Raw genomic sequence first — 26,610 nt, forward strand, 5'->3', positions numbered from 1 at the left:
CGACATTTTTAAAGACCTAATGGATGTGTGCGTAGTCATATACTTGGACGACATTCTAATCTACTCTCGTAATTTAACTGAACACATTAAACACGTTAGGTGGGTTCTAGCAAGACTGAGGGAGCATCAACTTTACGCTAAGATGGAGAAGTGTTGCTTCCATGTAAAGACTATAAAATTTCTAGGTTATATAATCTCACCTACTGGTATAACTATGGATCCAGAAAAGGTTTCGGCCATAATCAATTGGACAAACCCCACATCTGTAAAGTCTTTACAAAGATTCTTGGGGTTTGCGAACTTTTACAGACGATTCATAAAAAACTTCTCCATAGTTGTCAAAACGTTAACAAGATTAACAGGAAAGCAAAAATTCTCATGGAACAACGAAGCTCAAGATGCTTTCCAATTGTTAAAAAGGAAATTCTCAACCGCTCCAATCCTACAGCTTCCACACCCAGATTACCAATACACAGTAGAGGTTGATGCATCCAATACTGGAATTGGGGCTGTTCTCTCTCAACAAAGTTTGACTAATCCAACCCTACATCCTGTTGCGTATTATTCAAGAACACTCACTAACGCTGAACAAAATTACCCTGTAGGTGACAAAGAACTGTTGGCAATTAAATGTGCTCTAGAACATTGGAGGCATTTACTTGAGGGCACCTCTAAACCATTCTACATCTTTACTGACCATAAAAACCTTCAATATCTCAGGAATAATAAAACCCTTTCTTCAAGACAGGTCCGTTGGGCTCTATTCCTTGACAGATTCGAATTCCTAATCACCTACTGACCTGAATCAAAGAATATAAAGGCAGACGCTCTCTCCAGATCACTTGTACCAATAACTGAAGAATTGGAGAAAAAATATATCATTCCTCCCCACAAAATCGTCGCTTCTGCTACCACATTACTCACAGATATAACAACAGCTCTAAATTCAGACACAGAGATTCCTTCATTCTGTGAACAAGACAAAAATTCTGGATTGTACTTATATAACGGTAAGACTTATATACCAGCATCGCTACGTCAAGAACTTATACGACATTACAATGACTCACCCCTTTCTGGACCCCCTGGCATTACTAAAACAATGGAACTTCTTAAAAGAACTTTCTGGTGGCCACGACTAAATCAAGATGTAGTGGAATTTGTGACAAAATGTAACACTTGCGCAAGAAATAAAAAAGACCACTATAAACCATTTGGTCTCATGTGTTCGTTACCTATCCCTGAGATTCCATGGGAGTATGATAGCCATGGACTTCATCGTTGAATTACCACCCTCTAATCAGTTTACAACCATTCTAGTAGTAGTAGACCACCTAACCAAATTAGCTAATTTCGTACCATTGAAATCTCTACCTACTGCCATCACCACAGCTAAGACATTCATTTCACAAATTGTGAAACTCCATGGATTACCCACTTCCATAGTGTCAGACCGTGGAACTCAATTTACCTCCAGATTTTGGAAGGAGTTGTGCCGAATTCTTCAAATCTCATCAAGACTTACTACTGCATTCCACCCTCAATCCAACGGGTTGACTGAACGTACCAACCAAACCCTGGAACAATATCTTCGGTGTTATGTCTCCAATCTCCAGGATGATTGGGTGGATTGGTTACCCCTCGCGGAATTCGCATACAACAACTCTATGAATACTTCCACGAAAACTTCACCATTTTATGCCACCTATGGATACCATCCAAAATCTCTTCCAGGCCGAGACCTCGTATCCATTAACCCCACTGTTTCGGAATACACTCAAAACATTAAGTCCTACCTACATCTTCTGAAAAGTCATCTCGAAGAGGCCAAAGCCACACAAAAGAAATACTATGATACCAAAAGGTGTTCTCCTCCTACATTCAAGGTTGGAGATCGTGTCCTACTTTCCACAAAAAACCTTAAACTCACAGTACCTTGTAAAAAACTAGCAAATCAATCAATCAATGAGACTTTAATTGACACGGTTACTCTGTCTGCAATTCCTACCTGACTATACTAACAGCGGAACTGGCGTTAGCCATCTAACCTATTTGTTTGTATACTGTGTCAGCCAAGCTCTAACACCTTCTCTCAAACGGCTTCCCTTCAAAAACTGTTTACCCCTGATGACAGTATTAACCTCTAAAAAGACTTATAAATATTAATAGCTCTAATCTGCACTGAATTTAATCGCATTCATACTTACCTTATCCTGTTAATCCAGAATCCTCTGATTTATCTGATACTGACAAAGACTAAAACTCACATAACAAACACTTCGGAGAAGAAGGATAATTCTGATGTTAGATAAGATACTATTACAACATTATTGCTTTTCACCAAGTTGTGAGTAATAATTGTCCAAGTATATACTACCTTAGTACTTGTGACTCCAAACTCACTCCAGCTTATTATTTACAATTCTTATTCCTAAGAGGTATCAGTTCTCATTACTCATTGAGAATTGCATAAATAGGAATATCTACATATATACCTTTATCCTATAAAAGGGAATTTAGGGATATTGCACCTCTCTTCCGGACTATGGTGCATTATGGGGGATGCTGCTCAATTCCTGCACTTCCTTTTATGGCCAGACTGGTGTGCATCATCAATGGGAGACAGGATGCAGTCTCAGAATTGTGATGCCATCACTTATTATTTAAAGGGCCTCTGTTCAGTATGCTTTGCCTTTGCATTGTCTCAGACATGTTTGTGAGAGTTCCTGTGTATTACCTGGCTGCCTGACGTCCTTCCTGGTTCCTGAACCCTGGCTTGTTCCTGATTCTGCTGTTTTCCTTGTTCCTGATTCCGGCTCGTCTGACTATTTGCTTTGGCTCCTGACTCGGCTCGTCTGACTACCAGCTCTGGTTTTGATTCCTGGTTTGTTATTTGACTTCTGGACTTTTTATTATTTTTTGCTATTAATAAAGGTGTGATTATTTTTGCACTTCTCATCTCAATCTGATTCCTGGCACCCTGACATTACGCAAAGGCCATGAATCCTGATGGTGCTAATAATCCACCTTTACCTGCCATGATTTCCAGGATGGATGTACAGGATCACCGCTTGGATCACTTTGCACTAGCCCTGCAAACCCTGCTGACTCGCACTGCACATTTGGACCAAAGTGTCCTGCAAGTTATGGCTGCTCCTGTTTCCGCTGCTGCACCTATGCCTACCAGGAGCATGTCCGGTTCTGCACCTCTACCTCAGCGATATGGAGGCGATCCTATTCAATGCAGAGGGTTTTTGAACCAGGTGGGCATTTACTTTGAGATGTTACCTCAGGCGTTACCCTCTGACAGAGCTAAGGTGGGATTTCTTATCTCGTTACTCTCTGACACAGCTCTTGTCTGGGCTACTCCCTTGTGGGAGACTAATAAACCTGTGATTTCAAATTACCCTGAATTTGTGGCCTCCTTTTGAAGGGTATTTGATGTTCCGGCTCGCTCCTCCTCTGCTGCTAAACGACTCATGTCCATACAGCAAGGAACTAGAACTGTTGCTCAGTATGCCATTGAGTTCCGTACACTTGCCGCAGAGGTAGGTTGGAACAATGAAGCCCTTGTTGCCGCCTTCTTTCATGGGCTCTCTGATGCGATTCAAGACTAAGTTGCTGCCAGAGATTTACCAGAGGATCGAGGCATTGGTGTCTTTTTTGATCCTAATTGACATCAGACTCAGAGAGAGGCCCTCTTTCAAGGAGCGCTTGCGGAAGCCTCCTGTTCCGTTGTCTCCTACGTGTTCGTTCCCACCCATGCCTCCCGGTTCTGAGTCACCAGGTACTGCTGAGCCGATGCAGCTGGGATTCACGCGGCAAAGAGGGCCTTTAGGAGGAGGGAGGGGCTCTGCCTCTATTGTGGGTTACAGGGCCACCTTTTGAAGTCTTGTCCTACACAGCCGGGAAACGCTCACACCTAAGGTCCTGTCGGGGGCAGACCTTGGGTGGTTTAACGTCGTCCCCGGAACCGCTTAAGGAGAAACCTATGGTCACGGTTGTCCTTTCCTGGGTGGACTCCTCCATAGTCACCCAGGCTCTTGTTGACTCCGGTGCTGCGGGCTATTTCATTGACAGTGCTTTTGTATCAAAGCACTCAATTCCTGTTTTGCCTCGGTCCGTTCCGCTTGCTATTGAGGCCATTGATAGCAGGCCCCTTCAGCCTGCACTCGTTACTCACGAAACTGCTCCGTTGTCTATGGCTGTTGGGGCTCTCCATTTAGAAACCCTCCAGTTCCAGGTGATAAACTCTCCGCATTTTCCGGTTGTTCTACGTTATCCCTGGCTCCAAAAGCACAATCCCAGTCTCGACTGGCGCAGGTCCAAAATGTTGTTGTGGTCCGTGCAATGTATTTCCACTTGTTTTCGGAAACCAATTAAAGTCTTTTGCACTTCTTCGGTTTCTCAATTGCCAGAGGAGTACCGAGAGTTCCTAGACGTGTTTGACAAAGTGCGTGTCGGTACGTTGCCTCCTCACCGGTCTTACGATTGTGCCATAGACCTGCAACCCGGAGCCATTCCTCCTCGGGGCCGGGTGTACCCTCTGTCTGTTGCAGAGAATTGTGCTATGGAGGAGTATGTTGCCGATGCTCTGTCGCGGGGGATCGTCCGCAAAGCCTGCTCTCCTGCAGGGGCTGGCTTCTTCTTTGTGAAGAAAAAGGGTGGCGAGTTAAGACCATGTATCGATTATAGGGGTCTTAATCGTCTTACCATTAAGAATGCTTACCCTATTCCACTTATTACGGAACTCTTTGACCGCCTCAAGGGAGCTACGGTCTTTACTAAACTTGATTTGAGAGGAGCGTACAATCTCGTTAGGATTAAGGAGGGCCACGAATGGAAAAAAGCATTTAACACCAGGAGCGGGCATTATGAATATTTTGCAATGCCCTTTGGCCTATGTAATGCTCCTGCTGTTTTTCAGGAATTTATTAATGATGTCCTACGAGATATGTTGCAACAGTGTGTTGTGGTGTACTTAGACGACATCCTCATACACTCACCCACACTTGAGGCTCATCATTATGATGTTACACAGGTTCTTCAGAGACTACGTGAGAATGACCTGTTTTGTAAACTCGAGAAATGTGAGTTCCATCAGACTCAAGTAACCTTAGTAGGTTATGTTATCTCCATTGCAGGGTTCTCCATGGATCCTGACAAGTTATCTGCAGTTCTGCAGTGGCCTCGCCCAGTTGGTCTTCGGTCTATTCAACGTTTTTTGGGGTTCGCCAATTACTATGGAAAGTTTATTAAAAACTTTTCTTCCTTGGTCAAACCTATCACAGACATGACCCGTAAAGAGAATGATCCACTCCATTGGTCACCTACTGCCATTAAGGCCTTTGATAGTCTTAAGACTGCCTTTACTGCCGCTCCAGTTCTGACTCATCCTAACCCTGTCCTGCCTTTCGTTCTTGAGGTCGATGCGTCTGAGACTGGAGTAGGTGTCCTCTTGTCTCAACGTCCTAGGCCTGACGGTTCCTTGCATCCGTGTGGTTTCTTCTCTAAGAAATTGTCTCCAGCGGAGTGAAATTATTAAATTGGCGACAGGGAATTACTGGCCATAATTTTGGCACTTAAGGAATGGAGGCATCTTCTCGAGGGTACTAGCGTGCCAGTGCTCATTCTTACTGACCACAAGAATTTAACTTATCTATCTGAAGCAAAACGTTTGTCGCCCGACAGGCCAGATGGGCGCTATTTTTGTCTCGGTTTAATTATGTGGTCTCCTACCTGCCTGGTAGTAAGACTGTTAGGGCTGATGCCCTCTCTCGACAATTTTCGCCTCTGTCCAAGGAGGAGTCTGTATCTACTCCTGTTATACCTCCTGACCATATTTTGGCTACCATACGTACTAATTTGACTTCTCCCTTGGCGGAGGAGATCCTGGCTGCACAAACCAATGCACCTCCTGAGAAACCTAGTGGTAAGTGTTTTGTTCCTGAGAATCTTCGAACTAAACTTTTGCACACTTACCACTATCCTAAAGCCGCAGGTCACCCAGGCAAGAACCAAATGATTTGGTCTGTCACTCGACAATTCTGATGGCCAGGTCTTCGTTCAGTTTGTGCACAGAATAAGACTCCTCGACGTCTTCCTGTGGGTCTTCTTCAACCTATTGCTAATGGTGAGCGTCCTTGGACACATCTTTCCATGGACTTCATTGTCGAGCTCCCTGTTTCCAATGGTAATACTGTTATCCTTATGGTGGTTGACCGTTTTTCTAAAATGTCACATTGGATTCCCTTGATGAAGCTGCCTACCGCTCAGGAGCTTGCTTCAATTTTTGCCCGGGAGGTCTTCCGTTTACATGGGTTACCCAAGGAGATAGTGTCGGACCGGGTAGCCAGTTTGTCTCCAGATTTTGGCGTTCCTTTTGTGCTCAAATGGGGATCCAGCTTTCCTTCTCCTCAGCATATCCCCCTCAATCCAATGGGGCTGCGGAACGGTCTAATCAAGCTCTGGAACAGTTCATCCGTTGCTATGTCTCAGATCACCACAATAATTGGTCTGAACTGTTACCTTGGGCAGAGTTTGCTCGCAATAGTGGTATTAATGCTTCCTCCCCGTTCATGGCGAATTGTGGGTTTCAACCATCCTTGTTGCCCGATTCATTCATGTCTCAGGGTATTCCGGCTTTGGAGGAGCATCTCCGGCAACTCCGTTCCACGTGGGTGCAGATTCAGGATTGCCTTCATCGTTCTATGCATCGCCAAAAGTTCCAGGCTGATCGTAGGCGTCTGCCCGCACCTTCCTACCAGGTTGGTGAGAGAGTTTGGCTGTCCTTCCGCAACTTGAACCTTTTGCGTGCCTTCCAATAAATTGGCTCCCCGTTATGTTGGTCCTTTTCGAATACTCCGACGGGAATACTCCTGTGGCCTACGCTCTTGATCTTCCTCCTGCTATGCGCATCTCCAATGTTTTTCATGTCTCCCTCTTGAAACCATTGGTTTGTAATCGGTTTACCACTGTGTTGCCTCGTCTCCGTCCTATCTTTGTTGACAACCATGAGGAGTATGAGGTCAGCAGCATTATTGACTCTCGTATGTCCAGGGGCCGAGTACAGTATTTGGTTCACTGGAGAGGCGCATTGTTGGGTTCCCTCCTCTGATGTTCATGCTCCCGCCCTCCTCCGAGTCTTCCATGCCCGTTTCCCCAATAAGCCTTTTGTCCTCCCGCGGGGGAGGGGTCGTTGAGGGGAGGGTACTGTCAGGGTTTTTTCCCTGTTGTGTTTACCATGTGCTGCTGACAGCCATTTTACTCACCTCTCTTCCTGACTATGGTGCATTATCGGGGATGCTGCTCAATTCCTGCACTTCCTTTTATGGCCAGACTGGTGTGCATTATCCATGGGAGACAGGATGCAGTCTCAGAATTGTGATGTCATCACTTATTATTTAAAGGGCCTCTGTTCAGTATGCTTTGCCTTTGTATTGTCTCAGACATGTTTGTGAGAGTTCCTGTGTATTACCTGGCTGCCTGACGTCCTTCCTGGTTCCTGATCCCTGGCTTGTTCCTGACTCTGCTGTTTTCCTTGTTCCTGATTCTGGCTCGTCTGACTGGTTTTGATTCCTGGCTTGTTATTTGACTTCTGGACTTTTTATTATTTTTTGCTATTAATAAAGGTGTGATTATTTTTGCACTTCTCATCTCAGTCTGATTCCTGGCACCCTGACACCCGCATGTGCAGAAGTATGATTTGGTAGGGAACTCGCCTCTCGGAGGACAGGACCCCCAGTGGTAGATGGCTCGGCAGTCCCTGGATTCCCCGAGCCCGAGGAATGAGGCGCTCTAAAATGGCATACAGAACAAAACTGGTTGACAGGCGTCAACGAGGCCACTCTACATTCATCACCAGACACAGAATCTGAAATCAAAATAGTCTCAGTATCAGATTCCTCTGTAACTGAATCTGAAATTAACACAGTCTCAGCATCAGAATCCTCCATAACTGGATAGAGGATATTTAAATATGGACTAAAGTAGTGAAAAACTAAAACGCCACCTGACGCCCCCAATAGCTGGGGCACTCACCACCTCCTATGACCAGCTTTTGAGCGGTTTGGCCTTCATTTTTTTAAGCCTCTGGATGTCTCGTTTTGGGCTTGATCCAACAGCTTGTACAGGATAGCTGTCGGGAATGCGGAAATGGAACAACAGAACGTAGCCACGCCCGAACACAAGGTGTACCGTACAGTCCAAACAAGCACGCCCAGCCAAAAGGCTGCGTCACTTCCAAAGGTCTCAATGTTCCAACCACGAGCCCAGTAAACATTGCACATAAGCAGGTTGAATCACATAACAAACATGTTTATAAACCTCCCCATGTTCAATAACCCCCCTCAGGAGATGTTAACCCTCGATTCCAAGATACTAACAGTGACTCACTGAGACCCTTATGTTATAAGTTAGACCCGCAAGGTGGCATCCTCTCGGGAAACATTCACATTACAGTACATTGCGAATAAAGTAAAATTAAACGATCTTACCGGAATCTATGCTGTGGAACAGGAACATGGCCCTTCAAGTGTGACGGATATTAGCATCGCCTCCGCCATGGACTTGAGAGAAGAAAGCAGGCAGTGAAGCGAAGTTAGACAACGCAGATTGCTTGAGATGTTAATATGAGTCGGGATGGTTTCGCAGAAAGAATCTCCCTGCATCTCCGGACTCTAACTTTCATCCAAGCCCTCACTGAGAGACTGACAGGACTACTTAAAACTCCTGTCCCATGCTGAAGAGTACTACCCTCCATAAGAGACAAAAACTAAACATTTCTCTTCTCTGCCATCCTCCTGGGACGAAAAGCAAAGAATGACTAGGGAAGAGGGGAGTGGAAGTAGTATTTAAGCCTTTGGCTGGGTTGTCTTTGCCTCCTCCTGGTGGCCAGGTTCTTATTTCCCAAAAGTAATGAATGCAGCTTTGGATTCTTTCCATTTAAGAAGAAAATTGAGACATTCTCACCAAATGAATCTGTATATTGTAGTTTTTCAAGATTGCACCATTAATATAAAAATTGATAATAGCCTAGTGATTAACGGGACTGTAGTGTTGTGCTTACTTCCTGGTTTGGTTAGATGGCACATTGAGGCTTCCATACAAAGATGATGTCATCAAGTGGGCTGTGCTAAGAATCAGAACAGTACAGAAGACATCTTAAGACAGTTTATGATGCATTTATAAAGTACAATTAACAAGAGCTGAACCTCAGGATCAGACAAGTGCTGCTAATAAGAAGTGTAGTGTCAGCTACAGATCAGTGCAGCAGGATAAAGCATCAGCTAGTCAGGAAGAGTAAGAACTGTCAGTTATACAATACAGTTATAAGTTATATTACAGTTATACAGTTATAAGTTACCCTGAATTACTGTCTACAGAACAGACTATATACAGCTAGTCAGGTAGTTCCCTTGTTACCTTGCATACTAACTGATACTGAGATTACTATAGTGCTGCATACACAGTGTACAGGACTGCCATTCATTATAAAGGACTATTAGGGCTAGATTTATCAAGCTGAGGTGGACAGGGGCGTATATACATGCCCCTGACTGCCGCAGCTCGCCTCTGGCGGGGCGAATTTCCCCCGGAGGAATTTACCATTGCACATGAGCGCTATTTTGCTGTCAATCTCCCCGGTTGGACTAGACTGCGGGGATTGAATTTCGCCACCTTAGAGTTGGCGAAAGGTTAGGAAAGCAGCGATCTAATGACCGCTGCTTGTTAAATGCGTAGAGGCTCAAAGGCTGGCAAAAGCCTTTGATAAATCGACCCCGATATGTGTATATATACATATTACTGTGTGCAAATCTACAGGAGTCACCTTGTTATGTAATCCAGTAAATAAAGTGCCAGTCTACATTCAGAAGTTGCCAGTGCATCATTCATATAAAGAGTTAATGTTTGCTATGTAAGGACAGAACAGGGACATTTACAAAAGAGTGGTTACTTCTCACCATGTTATTGTATTTCCTCTTGTACCTGCAGCTCTCTTCAAAGCTGTTCTATTTTAACTCATACTGGGCACTGCCATCTTGGAGCACATGTATTCTCACAGCCTGTAGGACACACCTTTTGCTATATCTTTCCTTGGGGTTAAGCATGCGTGATACAGAGGGTACAATAATCAAAATCTCACTGATGTGGAGAGAAATCACACAAAATCTTTGGTAGTGTTTTTACACCTTATATTTTGACTAAGGAGTCTCTGCTTCAAATACAGAACAACACATTGCTACATAAACATATATTAAGATAACATTTGCATTTTTATATTTTTTGAGGGGCCTCGTAGGACTGACTAGACTTCTTAGATCATCTAATCTGAACAAAGAGCTATATATCACCGGGCCCAAAGTGTGAGCTTTACATTTTTGCATTTTCACACTATTTTTTTAAGTCACAAAAATATATATAATAAAGAGTACTTAGGAATAATATAAACTAGGGATGCACCGATACGATAAAAGTTTCAGTGCCGATACTGAGCATTTGCACAAGTACTCAAACTATGGGAAGGGAGGAAGAGACAGCTATGGGGAGGGGGGAGGGAGGAAGAGACGGCTATGGAGAGGGGGGTAGGGGGGAAGAGACAGCTATGGGGAGGGGAAAAAGGAAGAGACAGCTATGGGGAGGGAGGAAGAGACAGCTATGAAGAGGGGGGAGGGAGGAAGAGACAGCTATGGGGGGGGAGGGAGGAAGAGACAGATATGGGGAGGGGGGGAGGGAGGAAGAGACAGCTATGGGGAGGTGGAAGAGACAGATATGGGGAGGGGAGGAGGGAGGAAGAGACAGATATGGGGAGGGGGGGAGGGAGGAAGAGACAGATATGGGGAGGGGGGAGGGAGGAAGAGACAGATATGGGGAGGGAGGAAGAGACAGCTATGGGGAGGGGGGAAGAGACAGCTATGGGGAGGGGGGAAGGGAGGAAGAGACAGATATGGGGAGGGGGGAAGGGAGGAAGAGAGGAAGAGACAGATATGGGGAGGGAAAAAAAAAGAAAAGACAGCTATGGGGAGGGAAAAAAAAGAAAAGATAGCTATGGGGAGGGGGGGAGGGAGGAAGAGACAGATATGGGGAGGGGGGAGGGAGGAAGAGACAGATATGGGGAGGGGGGAGGGAGGAAGAGACAGATATGGGGAAGGTGGGAGGGAGGAAGAGACAGATATGGGGAGGGGGGGAGGAAGAGACAGATATGGGGAGGGGGGAGGGAGAAAGAGACAGATATGGGGAGGGGGGAGGGAGGAATAGACAGATATGGTGAGGGGGGAGGGAGGAAGAGACAGATATGGGGAGGGAGGAGGGAGGAAGAGACAGATATGGGGAGGGAGGAGGGAGGAAGAGACAGCTGTGGGGAGGGAAGGAGGGAGGAAGAGACAGCTGTGGGGAGGGAAGGAGAGAGGGAGGGACAGCTGTGGGGAGGGAGGGAAGAAGAGACAGCTATGGGGAGGGAAGGAGTTACAGCTATGGGGAGGGAGGAAGAGACAGCTATAGGGAGGGAGGAAGAGACAGCTATGGAGAGGGATGGAGGGAGGAAGAGACAGCTATGGGGAGGGAGGGAGAAAGAGACAGCTATGGGGAGGGAGGGAGGAAGAGACAGCTATAGGGAGGGAGGGAGGAAGAGACAGTTATGGGGAGGGAGGAAGAGACAGCTATGGGGAGGGAGAATGAGACAGCTATGGGGAGGGAGGAAGAGACAGCTATGGGGAGGGAGGAAGAGACAGCTATGGGGAGGGAGGAAGAGACAGCTATGGGGAGGGAGGAAGAGACAGCTATGGGGAGGGAGGAAGAGACAGCTATGGGGAGGGAGGAAGAGACAGCTATGGGGAGGGAGGAAGAGACAGCTATGGGGAGGGAGGACGAGACAGCTGTGGGGAGGGAGGACGAGACAGATGTGGGGAGGGAGGAAGAGACAGCTGTGGGGAGGGAAGGAGGGAGGAAGAGACAGCTGTGGGGAGGGAAGGAGGGAGGAAGAGACAACTGTGGGGAGGGAGGGAGGAAGAGACGGCTATGGGGAGGGAGGGAGTGACAGCTATGGGGAGGGAGAGACAGCTATGGGGAGGGAGGGACAGCTATGGGGAGGGAGGAAGAGACAGCTATGGGGAGGAAGGGAGAAAGAGACAGCTATGGGGAGGGAGGGAGAAAGAAAGAGACAGCTATGGGGAGGGAGGAAGAGACAGCTATAGGGAGGGAGAGACAGCTATGGGGAGGGAGGGAGAAAGAAAGAGACAGCTATGGGGAGGGAGGAAGAGACAGCTAGAGGGAGGGAGGGAGGGAGGAAGAGAAAGCTATAGGGAGGGAGGGAGGGAGGGAGGGAGGAAGAGAAAGCTATAGGGAGGGAGAGACAGCTATGGGGAGGGAGGAAGAAACAGACAGCTATGGGGAGGGAGGGAGGAAGAAACAGACAGCTATGGGGAGGGAGGGAGGTAGAAAAAGACAGCTATGGGAAAGGAGGGAGGAAGAGACAGCTATGGGGAGGGAGGGAGAGACAGCTATGGGGAGGGAGAGACAGCTATGGGGAGGGAGGAGGGAGGAAGAGACAGCTGTGGGGAGGGAAGGAGGGAGGAAGAGACAGCTGTGGGGAGGGAAGGAGGGAGGGAGAGACAGTTGTGGGGAGGGAAGGAGTGACAGCTATGGGGAGGGAGGAAGAGACAGCTATAGGGAGGGAGGAAGAGACAGCTATAGGGAGGGAGGAAGAGACAGCTATGGAGAGGGAGGGAGGGAGGAAGAGACAGCTATGGGGAGGAAGGGAGAAAGAGACAGCTATAGGGAGGGAGGGAGGGAGGAAGAGACAGTTATGGGGAGGGAGGAAGAGACAGCTATGGGGAGGGAGAATGATACAGCTATGGGGAGGGAGAATGAGACAGCTATGGGGAGGGAGAATGAGACAGCTATGGGGAGGGAGGAAGAGACAGCTATGGGGAGGGAGGAAGAGACAGCTATGGGGAGGGAGGAAGAGACAGCTATGGGGAGGGAGGCAGAGACAGCTGTGGGGAGGGAAGGAGGGAGGAAGAGACAGCTGTGGGGAGGGAGGGAGGAAGAGACAGCTGTGGGGAGGGAGGGAGTGAGAGCTATGGGGAGGAAGGAAGAGACAGCTATAGGGAGGAAGAGACAGCTATAGGGAGAGAGGAAGAGACAGCTATGGGGAGGGAGGAAGAGACAGCTATGGGGAGGAAGGGAGAAAGAGACAGCTACGGGGAGGGAGGGAGAAAGAGACAGCTATGGGGAGGGAGGAAGAGACAGCTATAGGGAGGGAGGGAGGGAGGGAGGGAGAGAGAGAAAGCTATAGGGAGGGAGGAAGAGACAGCTATGGGGAGGGAGGGAGAAAAAGACAGCTATGGGGAGGGAGGGAGAAACAGACAGCTATGGGGAGGGAGGGAGGGAGGGAGAAAAAGACAGCTATGGGAGGGAGGGAGGGAGAGACAGCTATGGGGAGGGAGAAACAGACAGCTATGGGAAGGGAGGGAGAAAAAGACAGCTATGGGAGGGAGGGAGAGACAGCTATGGGGAGGGAGGGAGAGACAGCTATGGGGAGGGAGGGAGAGACAGTTATGGGGAGGGAGGGAGAGACAGCTATGGGGATGGAGGGAGAGACAGCTATGGGGAGGGAGGGAGAGCTATGGCGAGGGAGAGAGGAAGAGACAGCTATGGAGAGGGAGGATGAAAGAGGCATCTATGGGGAGGGAGGGGGAGAGACATCTATGGGGAGGGAGGAAGAAAGAGACAGCTATGGGGAGGAAGGAAGAGACAGCTATGGGGGGGAGAGACAGCTATGGGGGGAAGAGACAGCTATGGGGAGGAAGGAAGAGACAGCTATGGGGAGGAAGGAAGAGACAGCTATGGGGGGGAGAGACAGCTATGGGGGGGAAGAGACAGCTATGGGGGGAAGAGACAGCTATGGGGGGAAGAGACAGCTATGGGGGGGGAAGAGACAGCTATGGGGGGGGAAGAGACAGCTATGGGGGGGGGAAGACACAGCTATGGGGGGGAAGACACAGCTATGGGGGAAGGAGGAAGACACAGCTATGGGGAGAGAGGAAAAGACAGCTATGGAGACAGAGGAAGAGACAGCTATAGGGAGGGAGGAAGAGACAACTATGGGGAGGGAGGAAAAGACAGCTATGGGGAGGGAGGAAGAGACAGCTGTGGGGAGGGAAGGAGGGAGGAAGAGACAGCTGTGGGGAGGGAGGGAGGAAGAGACAGCTATGGGGAGGGAGGGAGTGAGAGCTATGGGGAGGAAGGGACAGCTATAGGGAGGAAGAGACAGCTATAGGGAGGGAGGAAGAGACAGCTATGGGGAGGGAGGAAGAGACAGCTATGGGGAGGAAGGGATAAAGAGACAGCTACGGGGACGGAGGGAGAAAGAGACAGCTATGGGGAGGGAGGAAGAGACAGCTATAGGGAGGGAGGGAGAGAAAGCTATAGGGAGGGAGGGAGGAAGAGACAGCTATGGGGAGGGAGGGAGAAAAAGACAGCTATGGGGAGGGAGGGAGAAACAGACAGCTATGGGGAGGGAGGGAGGGAGAAAAAGACAGCTATGGGAGGGAGGGAGAGACAGCTATGGGGAGGGAGGGAGAAACAGACAGCTATGGGGAGGGAGGGAGGGAGAAAAAGACAGCTATGGGAGGGAGGGAGAGAAAGCTATGGGGAGGGAGGGAGAGACAGCTATGGGGAGGGAGAGACAGTTATGGGGAGGGAGGGAGAGACAGCTATGGGGATGGAGGGAGAGACAGCTATGGGGAGGGAGGGAGAGCTATGGCGAGGGAGAGAGGAAGAGACAGCTATGGAGAGGGAGGATGAAAGAGGCATCTATGGGGAGGGAGGGGGAGAGACATCTATGGGGAGGGAGGAAGAAAGAGACAGCTATGGGGAGGAAGGAAGAGACAGCTATGGGGGGGGGAGACAGCTATGGGGGGGAAGAGACAGCTATGGGGGGAAGAGACAGCTATGGGGGGGGGAAGAAACAGCTATGGGGGGGGGAAGAAACAGCTATGGGGGGGGGAAGAAACAGCTATGGGGGGGGGAAGAAACAGCTATGGGGGGGAAGAGACAGCTATGGGGGGGGAAGAGACAGCTATGGGGGGGGAGACACAGCTATGGGGGAAGGAGGAAGACACAGCTATGGGGAGAGAGGAAAAGACAGCTATGGAGACAGAGGAAGAGACAGCTATAGGAAGGGAGGAAGAGACAACTATGGGGAGGGAGGAAAAGACAGCTATGAAGAGGGAGGAAGAGACAGCTATGGGGAGGGAGGAAGAAAGAGACAGTTTTGGGGAGGGAGGAAGAAAGAGACAGCTATGGGGAGGAAGGGAGGAAGAAAGAGACAGCTATGGGGAGGGAGGAAGAAAGAGACAGCTATGTGGAGGGAGGGGGAGAGACAGCTATGGAGAGGGAGTAAAGTATCGGTAATTGGTATCAGCAAATACTTGAAAAAAAGTATCGTATTCGTACTCTTAAACCAATGCGGCAGCTGCAAAAATGTAAAGCTCCTACTTACCTGAGGCTTAACATAGTTGCCAAAAATGATGATCTGTAATTGAGTACTGTCACAAGGTGTATGAATAACTGTGCTCCAAGATGGTATTGCCCATCGCGCCATTACACTCAATGTAGCTTGCTCCCGCTGTCAGACAGAGCAGGAGCGAGCTACAATGAGTGTAATGGCACAATCAGGCCGGGCTGTGACTAGACAGCTGCCCAGATGCGCTCAGAGGGAAAACCAGACCCACTCAGTAGAGCACAGCTGGCGGGTCTGAAAAACCCTCTTTTTTAATAAAAATTCCAGCGGCAATATTATGTTACATAAAGCTAGCATTAATATAATGTTATATAATTCTGCACTATGTGCAGAATTATATAACATTGTTTTCTAGGTTTACTGCCCCTTTAAAGGGACATGAAACCCAAAATATTTATCCCATGATTCAGATAGAGAATATCATTTTAAACAACATTTCAATTTATGTCTATTATCTAATTTGCTTCATTCTTTAGATATTCTTCATTGAAGAAATAGCAATGCACATGGGTGAGCCAATCACGAGGCATCTATGTGCAACCAACAATCAGCAGCTACTGAGCCTATTTAAATATGCTTTTCAGCATAATATATCAAGAGAATGAAGCAACTAAGATAATAAATCATTTGGGTTTCATGTCCCTTTAAGGTGAAAAACAATAGCATGTTGAAAAGTAACCTTTCTTTCATAATTGTACCAAGAAGTTTAATTGTGTATGTAAACATATTTATTTAGTTTCACTTTAAGGTCTACATCATGTGCAACATACACAAAAACATAAAATAAATATTTTTATTTTTTTAAAATGAATTTGACAAATGACATATGCTCAAGTAAAGTGATTAAAGTTCCGCCTGAAAATTACTCACCCCATTTCCTGTTTTGCCTCAAGCCAAGCTGAATGCTTCACATGTGAAGTTACACCCAGAAAAAATAGAAAACAAAGTTACAAGTGGTTCTTATATGTTGCTTTCATTATTCTAGATATGTGTAATGATCTGGCCAAATTACTAGAAGTCCCAGAAAACCACAAAACCGTACAGTGATCTTTAGCATTTGATTAAACAATTGTGTATTTGTTTTACAATGAAGAAAACAAGATGCATACTTAGTATATATGAATTTCTACACATTAAAAGTAATAACATAATCAGTATTGTTGGGTATACCTACTTAAAGGGAACGTCTATCTGAAAATGTTTATTTAAACTTTAAATTTAGAGATAGATAATCCCTTTATTACCCACTCCCCAGTTTTGCATAACCAACACTGATATTAATACACTTATTACATCTGTGATTCCCTTGTATGTAAGCCTCTGCAGAGTGCCCCCTTATCTCAGTGATTTGGACAGACATGCATTTTAGCCAATCAGTGCTGATTCCTAAATAACTCCATGGGAGCAAGCACAATGTTATCTAATATGACAAACAAGAAATAGCACTGTCTAACTGTGAAAAAGGTGGTTTTCAACAGTTTTGATATCAGTTTGAGCCTACCTAGCTTTAGCTTTCAAAAAAGAATACCAAGGGGAAAAAAGCAAAATTTGATGATAAAAGTAAATTGGAAAGTTGTTTAAATTTGCATGCCCTATCAGAATCATGAAAACAAAATTTATGCTTACCTGATAAATTTCTTTCTTTTGTGATGTACCGAGTCCACGGTTTCATCCTTACTTGTGGGATATTATCCTTCCCAACAGGAAGTGGCAAAGAGAGCACCCACAGCAGAGCTGTCTATATAGCTCCCCCCCTTAACTCCACCCCCCAGTCATTCGACCGAAGGCTTAGGAAGAAAAAGCAGAAACTATAAGGTGCAGAGGTAACTGAAGTTTTCAATAAAAAATATCTGTCTTGAATAGACAGGGCGGGCCGTGGACTCGGTACATCGCAAAAGAAAGAAATTTATCAGGTAAGCATAAATTTTGTTTTCTTTTGCAAGATGTACCGAGTCCACGGTTTCATCCTTACTTGTGGGAAACCAATACCAAAGCTTTAGGACACGGATGAAGGGAGGGACAAGACAGGAACCTAAACGGAAGGCACCACTGCTTGCAGAACCTTTCTCTCAAAAATAGCCTCAGAAGAAGCAAAAGTATAAAATTTGGAAAATTTGGAAAAGGTATGAAGCGAAGACCAAGTCGCAGCCTTACAAATCTGTTCAACAGAAGCATCATTTTTAAAAGCCCATGTGGAAGCCACCGCTCTAGTAGAGTGAGCTGTAATTCTTTCAGGAGGCTGCTGTCCAGCAGTCTCATAAGCCAAACGGATGATGCTTTGCAGCCAAAATGAAAGAGAGGTAGCCGTAGCCTTTTGACCTCGACGCTTTCCAGAATAGACAACAAACAAAGAAGATGTTTGACGAAAATCTTTGGTTGCCTGCAAATAAAACTTCAAAGCACGAACCACGTCCAAGTTGTGCAACAGACGTTCCTTCTTAGAAGAAGGATTAGGACACAGAGAAGGAGCAACAATTTCCTGATTGATATTCCTGTTAGTAACAACCTTAGGGAGGAACCCAGGTTTGGTACGCAAAACCACCTTATCACCATGGAAAACAAGATAAGGTGAGTCACATTGTAATGCAGATAGTTCAGAGACTCTTCGAGCTGAAGAGATAGCAACTAGAAACAGAACTTGGAATGCATGGGTTCAAACGGAACCCCCTGAAAAACTTTAAGAACTAAGTTTAAACTCCATGGCAGAGCAACAGGTTTAAACACAGGCTTGATTCTAACTAAAGCCTGACAGAAAGCGCGAAGTCTGGGACATCTGCCAGACGCTTGTGCAACAGAATAGACAAAGCAGATATCTGTCCTTTTAAGGAACTAGCTGACAATCCTTTCTCCAATCCCTCTTGGAGAAAGGACAAAATCCTAGGAATCCTGATCTTACTCCATGAGTAACCTTTGGATTCGCACCAAAAAAGATATTTACGCCATATCTTATGATAGATTTTCCTGGTGACAGGCTTTCGAGCCTGAATCAAGGTATCTATGACCGACTCAGAGAAACCCCGCTTTGATAAAATCAAGCGTTCAATCTCCAAGCAGTCAGTTGCAGAGAAATTAGATTTGGATGCTTGAACAGACCTTGAATCAAAAGGTCCTGTCTCAGTGGCAGAGTCCATGGTGGCAGAGATGACATGTCCACCAGGTCTGCATACCAAGTCCTGCGTGGCCACGCAGGTGCTATCAAAATCACTGAAGCTCTCTCCTGTTTGATTCTGGCAATCAGATGCGGAAGGAGAGGGAATGGTGGAAACACATAAACCAGGTTGAACGACCAGGGTACTGCTAGAGGATCCCTTGACTTGGACCCGTAACGAGGAAGTTTGGCGTTCTGACGAGACGCCATCAGATCCAATTCTGGTGTGCCCCATAGCTGTTCTTTAGGAGACCCTCTAATTTTTTATCCATAGGATCTTTGAAAGCACAACTGTCCTCAATAGGTATAGTTGTACACTTAGCTAGAGTAGAAATAGCTCCCTCCACCTTAGGGACCGTCTGCCACGAGTCCCGCATGGTGTCGGATATGAGGAACATCTTCTTAAAAATAGGAGGGGGAGCGAACGGAATACCTGGTCTATCCCACTCCTTAGTAACAATGTCCGAAATCCTCTTAGGGACCGGAAAAACATCAGTGTAGACAGGAAGCTCTAAATATTTGTCCATTTTACACAATTTCTCTGGAACTACAATAGGGTCACAATCATCCAGAGTCGCTAAAACCTCCCTGAGCAATAAGCGGAGGTGTTCTAGCTTAAATTTAAAGGCCGTCATATCTGAATCTGTCTGAGGGAACATCTTTCCTGAATCAGAAATCTCTCCCTCAGACAGCAAATCCCTCACCCCTACCTTTGAACATTGTGAGGGTACATCGGATACGGCTACTAAAGCGTCAGAAGGCTCAGCATTTGTTCTTAATCCAGAGCTACTGCGCTTCCCTTGCAACCCAGGCAGTTTAGATAAAACCTCTGTGAGGGTAGAATTCATAACTGTGGCCATATCTTGCAAGGTGAAAGAATTAGACGCACTAGAGGTACTTGGCGTCACTTGTGCGGGCGTTACTGGTTGTGACACTTGGGGAGAACTAGATGGCATAACCTGATTTCCTTCTGTCTGAGAATCATCCAGTGCCAAACTCTTATAAGTCAAAATATGCTGTTTGCAATTTTTGTTTTAAAAGCTTTATTAAAGTGTAATCAAATGATACAAACTTTTCAATTTTACATACAATGTGTGAAATAGAGTACATTTCCTATTGGTATTCATACATGTGCTCCGAGCCCCATAGGGTCGTCAGTGGTATTACAATGTGCACACGTCCCACACCACAAACAGAGTCTCAAGAGTCCAGAACAAGTTCTTGGTGTGCTTTTAGTGACTCAAGTTTTGTTAAGCTAGGATTGTATTGTAACCAATATTCCACAACCTACATTAAACCATATATTGAGCATCAGTGCTTTGAGAATGAGAAAAACAGATTAAAACATAGTAACTACATTCCAAGAATCACAGATCGTCTGTATCCCTACTTCCCCATGCAGTATAGTTCCCTTGATTATTCCACAGTGGGGCAGGTCGGGGTATCTATATTGTCGGTCTAAGTGACCCGTGCTATTTGTTGTCTGCGTGTTGCCCATTGTTCTAGTATTATCTCATGTGTATCCACCGTTCCCTGTCTTATGTGGTGGAATCTTTCTAAGTGTATCAGGGTGTCAACCTGGTGTAGCCATTCTTCAAAGGTGGGGACTACTCTAGTTTTCCAGTGTTTTGGGATTAAGATCTTAGCCCCGTTCAGCATGATCATCAGCAATGCCCTTTTTGCCTTACAGGCGAGTTTGGGTAATGATAAATATAACAAGGTTTTGGGACTGTTTTGGACTGGTGTCCCCAAGACAAGTTCCATGTGATTGAGTACCCCAACCCAGTAATTATCTAGTCTAGTGCAGTCCCACCATATGTGTATTGGAGTGCCATCTTCCCCGCAGTCCCTCCAACACTTGCTCGATGTCTGTTTGTATATACGCTGCTGCCTACTGGGTGTGAGATACCATCTCACCAGGAATTTATAGCTAGATTCTTGCACTCTCATAGAGATTGAGGTTGTTTTGGTTATCTGGAAAGCTGTCTGCCAGTCATCATTTGTTATGTCAGTGTGCTATTCCCTTTCCCATGCCTTAACATATGTGGGGAGTATTTGTGTGTCTTCTGTGAGGAGGAGTTTATATGTTAAGGAAATTGCATGAGCTGTTGGTGTGCCTTTCAAGCACAAGGTCTCAAATGTGGTGGGCTCCCTGATGAGGCAGTGCCTATGTCGGTGCGTCGCGAGGTAGTGATTTAGTTGTGTGTGCGAGTACCAGTTCATTGCCAGATTGGGCAATTCCCCCATCAGGTCTTTATATGTTTTGAGTTTATTTCTACTGATCAGTGCCCCTATGGTGCAATCTTTGAAGGGTGTGTCAAAGTATGTCGCAGTCCAGTCGGACCCATCTTTTGTTGGCATCATTAGAACACCAATCAAGCATCCTATGTAGTGTGATCGCTTGCTTATAGGTTTGTATGTTTGGGACCCCAAGGCCGCCCCTATCCCTTGGTAAATATAAAGTTTTCTTGGCTACTCTGGGTCTAATACCTGCCCAAATGTATTGCTCAATTATATTTTGCAGTTTTAGTAAATAATTCCCTGGGAGTGGAATTGGTGTGGTCTGGAGCAGGTATAGCAGTCTGGGGATCACGTTCATTTTCACGACGTTAATCTGACCAATCCAAGAAATTGACTTGTTTTTCCAACTGGACAAGTCAGCTACTAGTGTGTTTTCTAATGTTTTGTAATTTTCTTGGAAGATAATCTGAGGGTCCGGGGATATATGTATTCCCAGGTATCTCATCTTATCCTTTTGTATTCTCAGGGGGCAATTGCTTAGCATCCTGCCCAGATCTTCTGCGCCATATGAGATATTTAGTATCTCCGATTTCGCTATATTTAGATGAAAATTAGAAAATTGCCCATATTCTTTAAAGGTGTCTAGGACTCTAGGGAGGGATCTTTCTACGTTAGTCAGTGACAGCAGGACATCGTCCGCGTATAGTGCCAATTTGTGTGTGCAAGATTTGGTTAGTATTTGTGACATCCGCTCATCTTCTCTGATCTTCTGCGCCAGTGCCTCTATCAACATTGCGAAGAGGAGTGGCGAGAGGGGGCACTCCTGCCTGGTACCGTTGCTGTTTGCAATTTATAGACATATCAGTACATGTGGGACACAATGGTCCACAATGGCTTCTAAACATATTGAGCAAGGAGTTTCCTCAATGTCAGACATGTTGAACTGGCTAGTAATGAGACAAGCAAGCTTGGAAAACACTTTATTCAGTGAAAAAACAATTTTAAAAAACGGTACTGTGCCTTTAAGAGAAAAAAAGGCATACACAAACTGCAAAACTGCTTAAAAATACTTCAAACTTTTCGAAATTTTTACAGCAGATTCAATAAGCTTTAGTAAGATTGCACCACAAGCAAATGAAACATTTAACCCCTAAATATGGAAACTGGATTGACAAAGTGCCAAAAACCGGAAAAAACCCTGTCAGCACCTTGCCACAGCTCTGCTTTGGCGACTACCTGCCCTTAGGGATTGTTAATGTGGGGATAAAGCTTCGTTTTGGCCCAAAAAGTTCACCAGGACCCTCTGGTGTTGTAGCTTGCTGCTTGTCAAGAGAAAACAACTGCGCAACTGAGGCGCAAAATTAGGCCCCGCCCATCTCACTCGATGTTACTAAGGCCTCCAAAAAAACACACCAAGCGTTTTTACCAGCCATGTGGGTTCTAAAACCCTAAAAAGCCAAGTGTACCCTCAATACAGTTGTCCCTCAAAAGTTTATTAACAGCACTCCCAGCACACACAACCGTTTGTTAATATCATTCAAACTGAGTGTCAACCAAAAGTTTAGCCCTTTATGCAAGCTTAGTAATGCCACTATAAGTCTAGGATTACTGCTTACCTTTACCCTCATGGGGATACTGTCAGCCTTTCTGAAATATCACAGTCTCTCCAGAAAAAATGACTGAACATACCTCATTGCTGTATAGCATGAAACAGTTCCTCACACTGAAGTTTCCTGTACTCCTCAGCCTCTGTGTGAACAGCATTGGATCTTAGTTACAAATGCTAAGATCATCATCCTCTAGGCAGAAATCTTCATCCATCTCCTGCCTGAGAGTAAATAGTACACACCGGTACCATTTAAAAATAACAAACTCTTGCTTGAAGAAAATAAAAACTAACAGTTTATCACCTCTTTCACTTTACCCTTCCTGCTTAGAGCCGGCAAAGAGAATGACTGGGGGGTCTTAGACTAATCTTTTCTTTGACTGCATCATTCTATCTAGCATTTAATATCCCTTTAAACAAGAATTTAGTTGGGTTCGTTGTGAGACCAAAACAGTGCCAATGATGGCCACTCCCCACAAATATAGTGCACAGTTTTTGTGAGTGTATCTCTTTCAGTGTGTGTGTATTTTCGATCAAAATTGAATCTTGACATATTGTGCCATAGAAGCACCTTCTTGCCTAGTGTTATATGTTACAAAAAACCTACAAAACAAACACAGTTGGTGTGACACAGTCCACTGGAAAGATCAGGTGTGAACAGAAAAAGATTATACCAGGCATAACTATACCACAATATTTAGAGGCGACCCGTGCCTTTTGCAGGCTTGGGTATCCATTGCTAACATTTAAACAAACTTTTTGATACATAAATTAAATGAACTAAATGATGAATATGAAGCAACCAGTAACTCGGTACAAGTCATCTTCTATTTCCAAAGCTAAATTTGGAAACTATACATAATATTTAACATTTAGTTCCGCTATCAATCTTATTCAAAGACAAATACAGTATCCATATGACTATCAACCAGCATAGCAAGTGCAATCAATATGTTGAAGATAAACTGACAGTCTTAATGAGTACATAAGATTAGGGTTTAAAAACATTAGCAGATCTCTCCTGCATATATCTCAGGTTGGCGGGAAATGAATATTGATCTTTACAGTATTGTGTATTGTACTGTTTTGTTTGGCTACCAATTGCCATTTTGACTTTGAAAAATATGGGCCTCCATTACATATGCAGCGTCGCCCGCAAAATCCTCCGCCGCCAGATTTTACGCGATTTTGGTATTACATATACGGCGTACCATACAAGTTACGCGCGTATATTTCACCCTTCGGATGTATTTTTTATACCCATAGACTAACATAGAACAGACGCACAATTTGGTATCCAATATACAGCGTAAGGACTTACGCGCGCAAATTCAGAAAATCTACTCCATTCTCATCTCGCCACATATTGCAGGCGCAGCAACCCTTGCACTGACTAGAAAAGCAACGTAACTCCCTGAAGACCTAACAAACGCATGCGTAATCACAAACGGCACAACCTCTCAACCGGAAGCCTTAAAACACCTGCCAATGCACACCCTCATTAGCCACCATGTTTCCCCTGCTTTACATAGAGAGACAGCATCGTGGGGCACAAGGGGTGCTGAAAGCTCTACAAGCCCCTGTTGTTCACGATATACCCGCTGATGCTCTAGTTGCTGCTGAGGTCCCTGGTCATGGTGCTGTAGCCGTCCCTGCTCCTGCTGTCCCTGCTCCTCACGCTGCTGTCCCTGTTCTTGGTGCTGCCCCTGCTGCTGTTGTTGCTGCAGCTGGTCATAGAATTACATACTGCGTATTTCCACTGCATGTAAGTGAAACTACTACATCCCACCCCCCTTCCCTTAACCACCCTAATTACTGAAAATATTTAATTTGTTTAATTCATGTTTAGGTCACTATTATTTATTGACTATCATTAAGAAGAATGAAAATGGATGTTTATACCTTATGTTCACACCTTCTGTAAATACATTATTATTTATATATATACCCATGTGTCAATTTATATTGGATGTGAGAAACCTTTATTTACATCTTAGAAGTGAATATTACTATATGTACCCTTCATACACAAGTATGTGATGTGGTTTATAGAATATGAATATGTCATAAACATGATAATTTTACCTTTTTTGGGCCATTTCCACACAGGTCTTATTATATGTTTTAACAATATTACTGTACTAAAACACACCTAACATGGATGTGGATGACAATTATATGGTAAATAACAGAGGACAAGATTTATGGTGAACAATAAGAATATTTATTTCTTTTTAGGCTTCTTGGATGAGGGAGCTGAGGTGACTGTAGTGGATTTCCTTGTTCTCCTGGTTTGAGAAGATTCTGATGTTTCTGCTGGTGTGCTGGCCACAGATGATAGGCTGGAGGCAGTGTCCTGCTGGTGTGTAAAGTGCTCAACCAACACACCCAAGAGTTGATTTTGTTCTCGCCATCTATTGTCTATCTGCATCTGCATATCAGACAGAATTCGCATCATCTGTGACTGGTTTTGAACACTTCCACTTAATGATGCTGCCATGTCCCTCTGCAGCTCTATACTACGTTTGTGTAATCTCTCTTGGCTCCTGAAGAACCTCTCTTGGCTCCCGTGGAACCTCTCTTGGCCTCTTTGTCTGCTCTCGGAGCTTGTTATGAGCCTCCTCTGGAGTGCAATGTATTCCTCACCCAGGGGAGAATACAATGCATCCACAGGCTCTTGAGCAGCAGGGCTTCTAGTTGCTTGAGGTGCAGGTTCAGCTGCATCTGCTGGTTCTGGTTGGACAGGTTCAGCTGCATCTGCTGGTTCTGGTGGGACAGGTTCAGCTGCATCTGCTGGTTCTGGTGGGACAGGTTCAGCTGCATCTGCTGGTTCTGGTGGGACAGGTTCAGCTGCATCTGCTGGTGCTCGAGTACTTTCAGCTATATTTTCATCTGCAGATGGTGGAGCTCTCCCAAGTGATGAGGATGGTGGAGCTCTCCCAAGTGATGAGGATGGTGGAGCTCTAAGGGTGGATTGATAGTCCCACTGATGACCAGTGTGTGACCACTCAGCCTGTCCAGTTGGCACTTCTTATGACATAGTCTGTGGGTAAAAGCCATGACTGCCCTAAGATTATGTTGGGGGGGTAAATACATGGACCCTTTGTGGCTGTCTTGGCTCCCCCTCAAAGCCAAAAGAAGAATATTCCTCTGGCCAGGAATCTTGCCAGGGGTCATATGGCAATGGTGGTGGCATCACTCCCGGGTCCTCAACTGAAGCCATCCAACCCTGCTCATGCCTGGGAGCATACTGTTCATGTGGTTGCCTGAAGACTGGTGGTGGTGGCTGCATGCCTGTGACTGGTGGTGGTGGCTGCATGCCTGTGACTGGTGGTGGTGGTGGCGGCATGCCTGTTTGTATCCTCGTTACAGGAGGTTCTGTGGAGGAGTCAAATGATGAGAGGGATTAGTACAGTCATATATATGTCCATGTGGGCATACAATGTACATTGATACATGCTAGGGCCTATACTGATTCTCATGTCAATTTCTATAATATGCATGTGCACATTGTGATTTGTGATATGAGGGATTTTAATATGTGCAGTATACAGGTATGCGTTTCATACAATAGTTATGTGTACATGTCAATGATTGAAAAAATGTGTTCTTTAAGTGACACTATGGTCACACAATTTACTTTAGCCTGATGTAGGCACAGAACCTGTTTTCTTGAGCTAAAAGTATTGTGATGGCTATAGTGTCCATTTACTGAAAACTCTACATGTGGCTTGTGGCCTGTGTTACTCTGAGACATGTTAGTATTGCACTATTCCACCTCATATCATGAATTGCATTGTGTTAAGTAGCATTAATGTCAAATATAATTGTAGATGTTTTTGTTAGTAGGCCAAATACCATGCTCCTCATTGTGTACATGAATGTGTGATATTAAAGGATGTTATATCTCAAATACATATAATACTGGTGTGTGGGATGTTACTCACCAGCATGATGTGCTGTGGTTGCAGCCCCTGAGTCACGAGCCCCTGGAAGTCCATGGACTGCTGTGATACTCAGGGACCTGTGTATCATCTCCTGCCAGGTGTTATATTCTATGTCCAGGGATGAACCACCGCCTGTTCCCCTCTG

General features: G+C 45.6%; 1 protein-coding gene across 1 annotated transcript in view; it reads right to left on the bottom strand.

Annotated features, from left to right (window-relative positions):
- Window positions 1-26,610, bottom strand: part of PUS10 (pseudouridine synthase 10) — a 372,401-nt gene that overhangs the window by 274,618 nt on the left and 71,173 nt on the right. The window contains 1 exon segment of the mRNA XM_053712643.1: window positions 16,394-16,428. Within this exon segment, the coding sequence (XP_053568618.1) occupies window positions 16,394-16,428 (35 nt within the window).

This window comes from Bombina bombina, chromosome 4, assembly GCF_027579735.1.
Source record: "Bombina bombina isolate aBomBom1 chromosome 4, aBomBom1.pri, whole genome shotgun sequence".
Taxonomy (NCBI): Eukaryota; Metazoa; Chordata; class Amphibia; order Anura; family Bombinatoridae; genus Bombina; species Bombina bombina.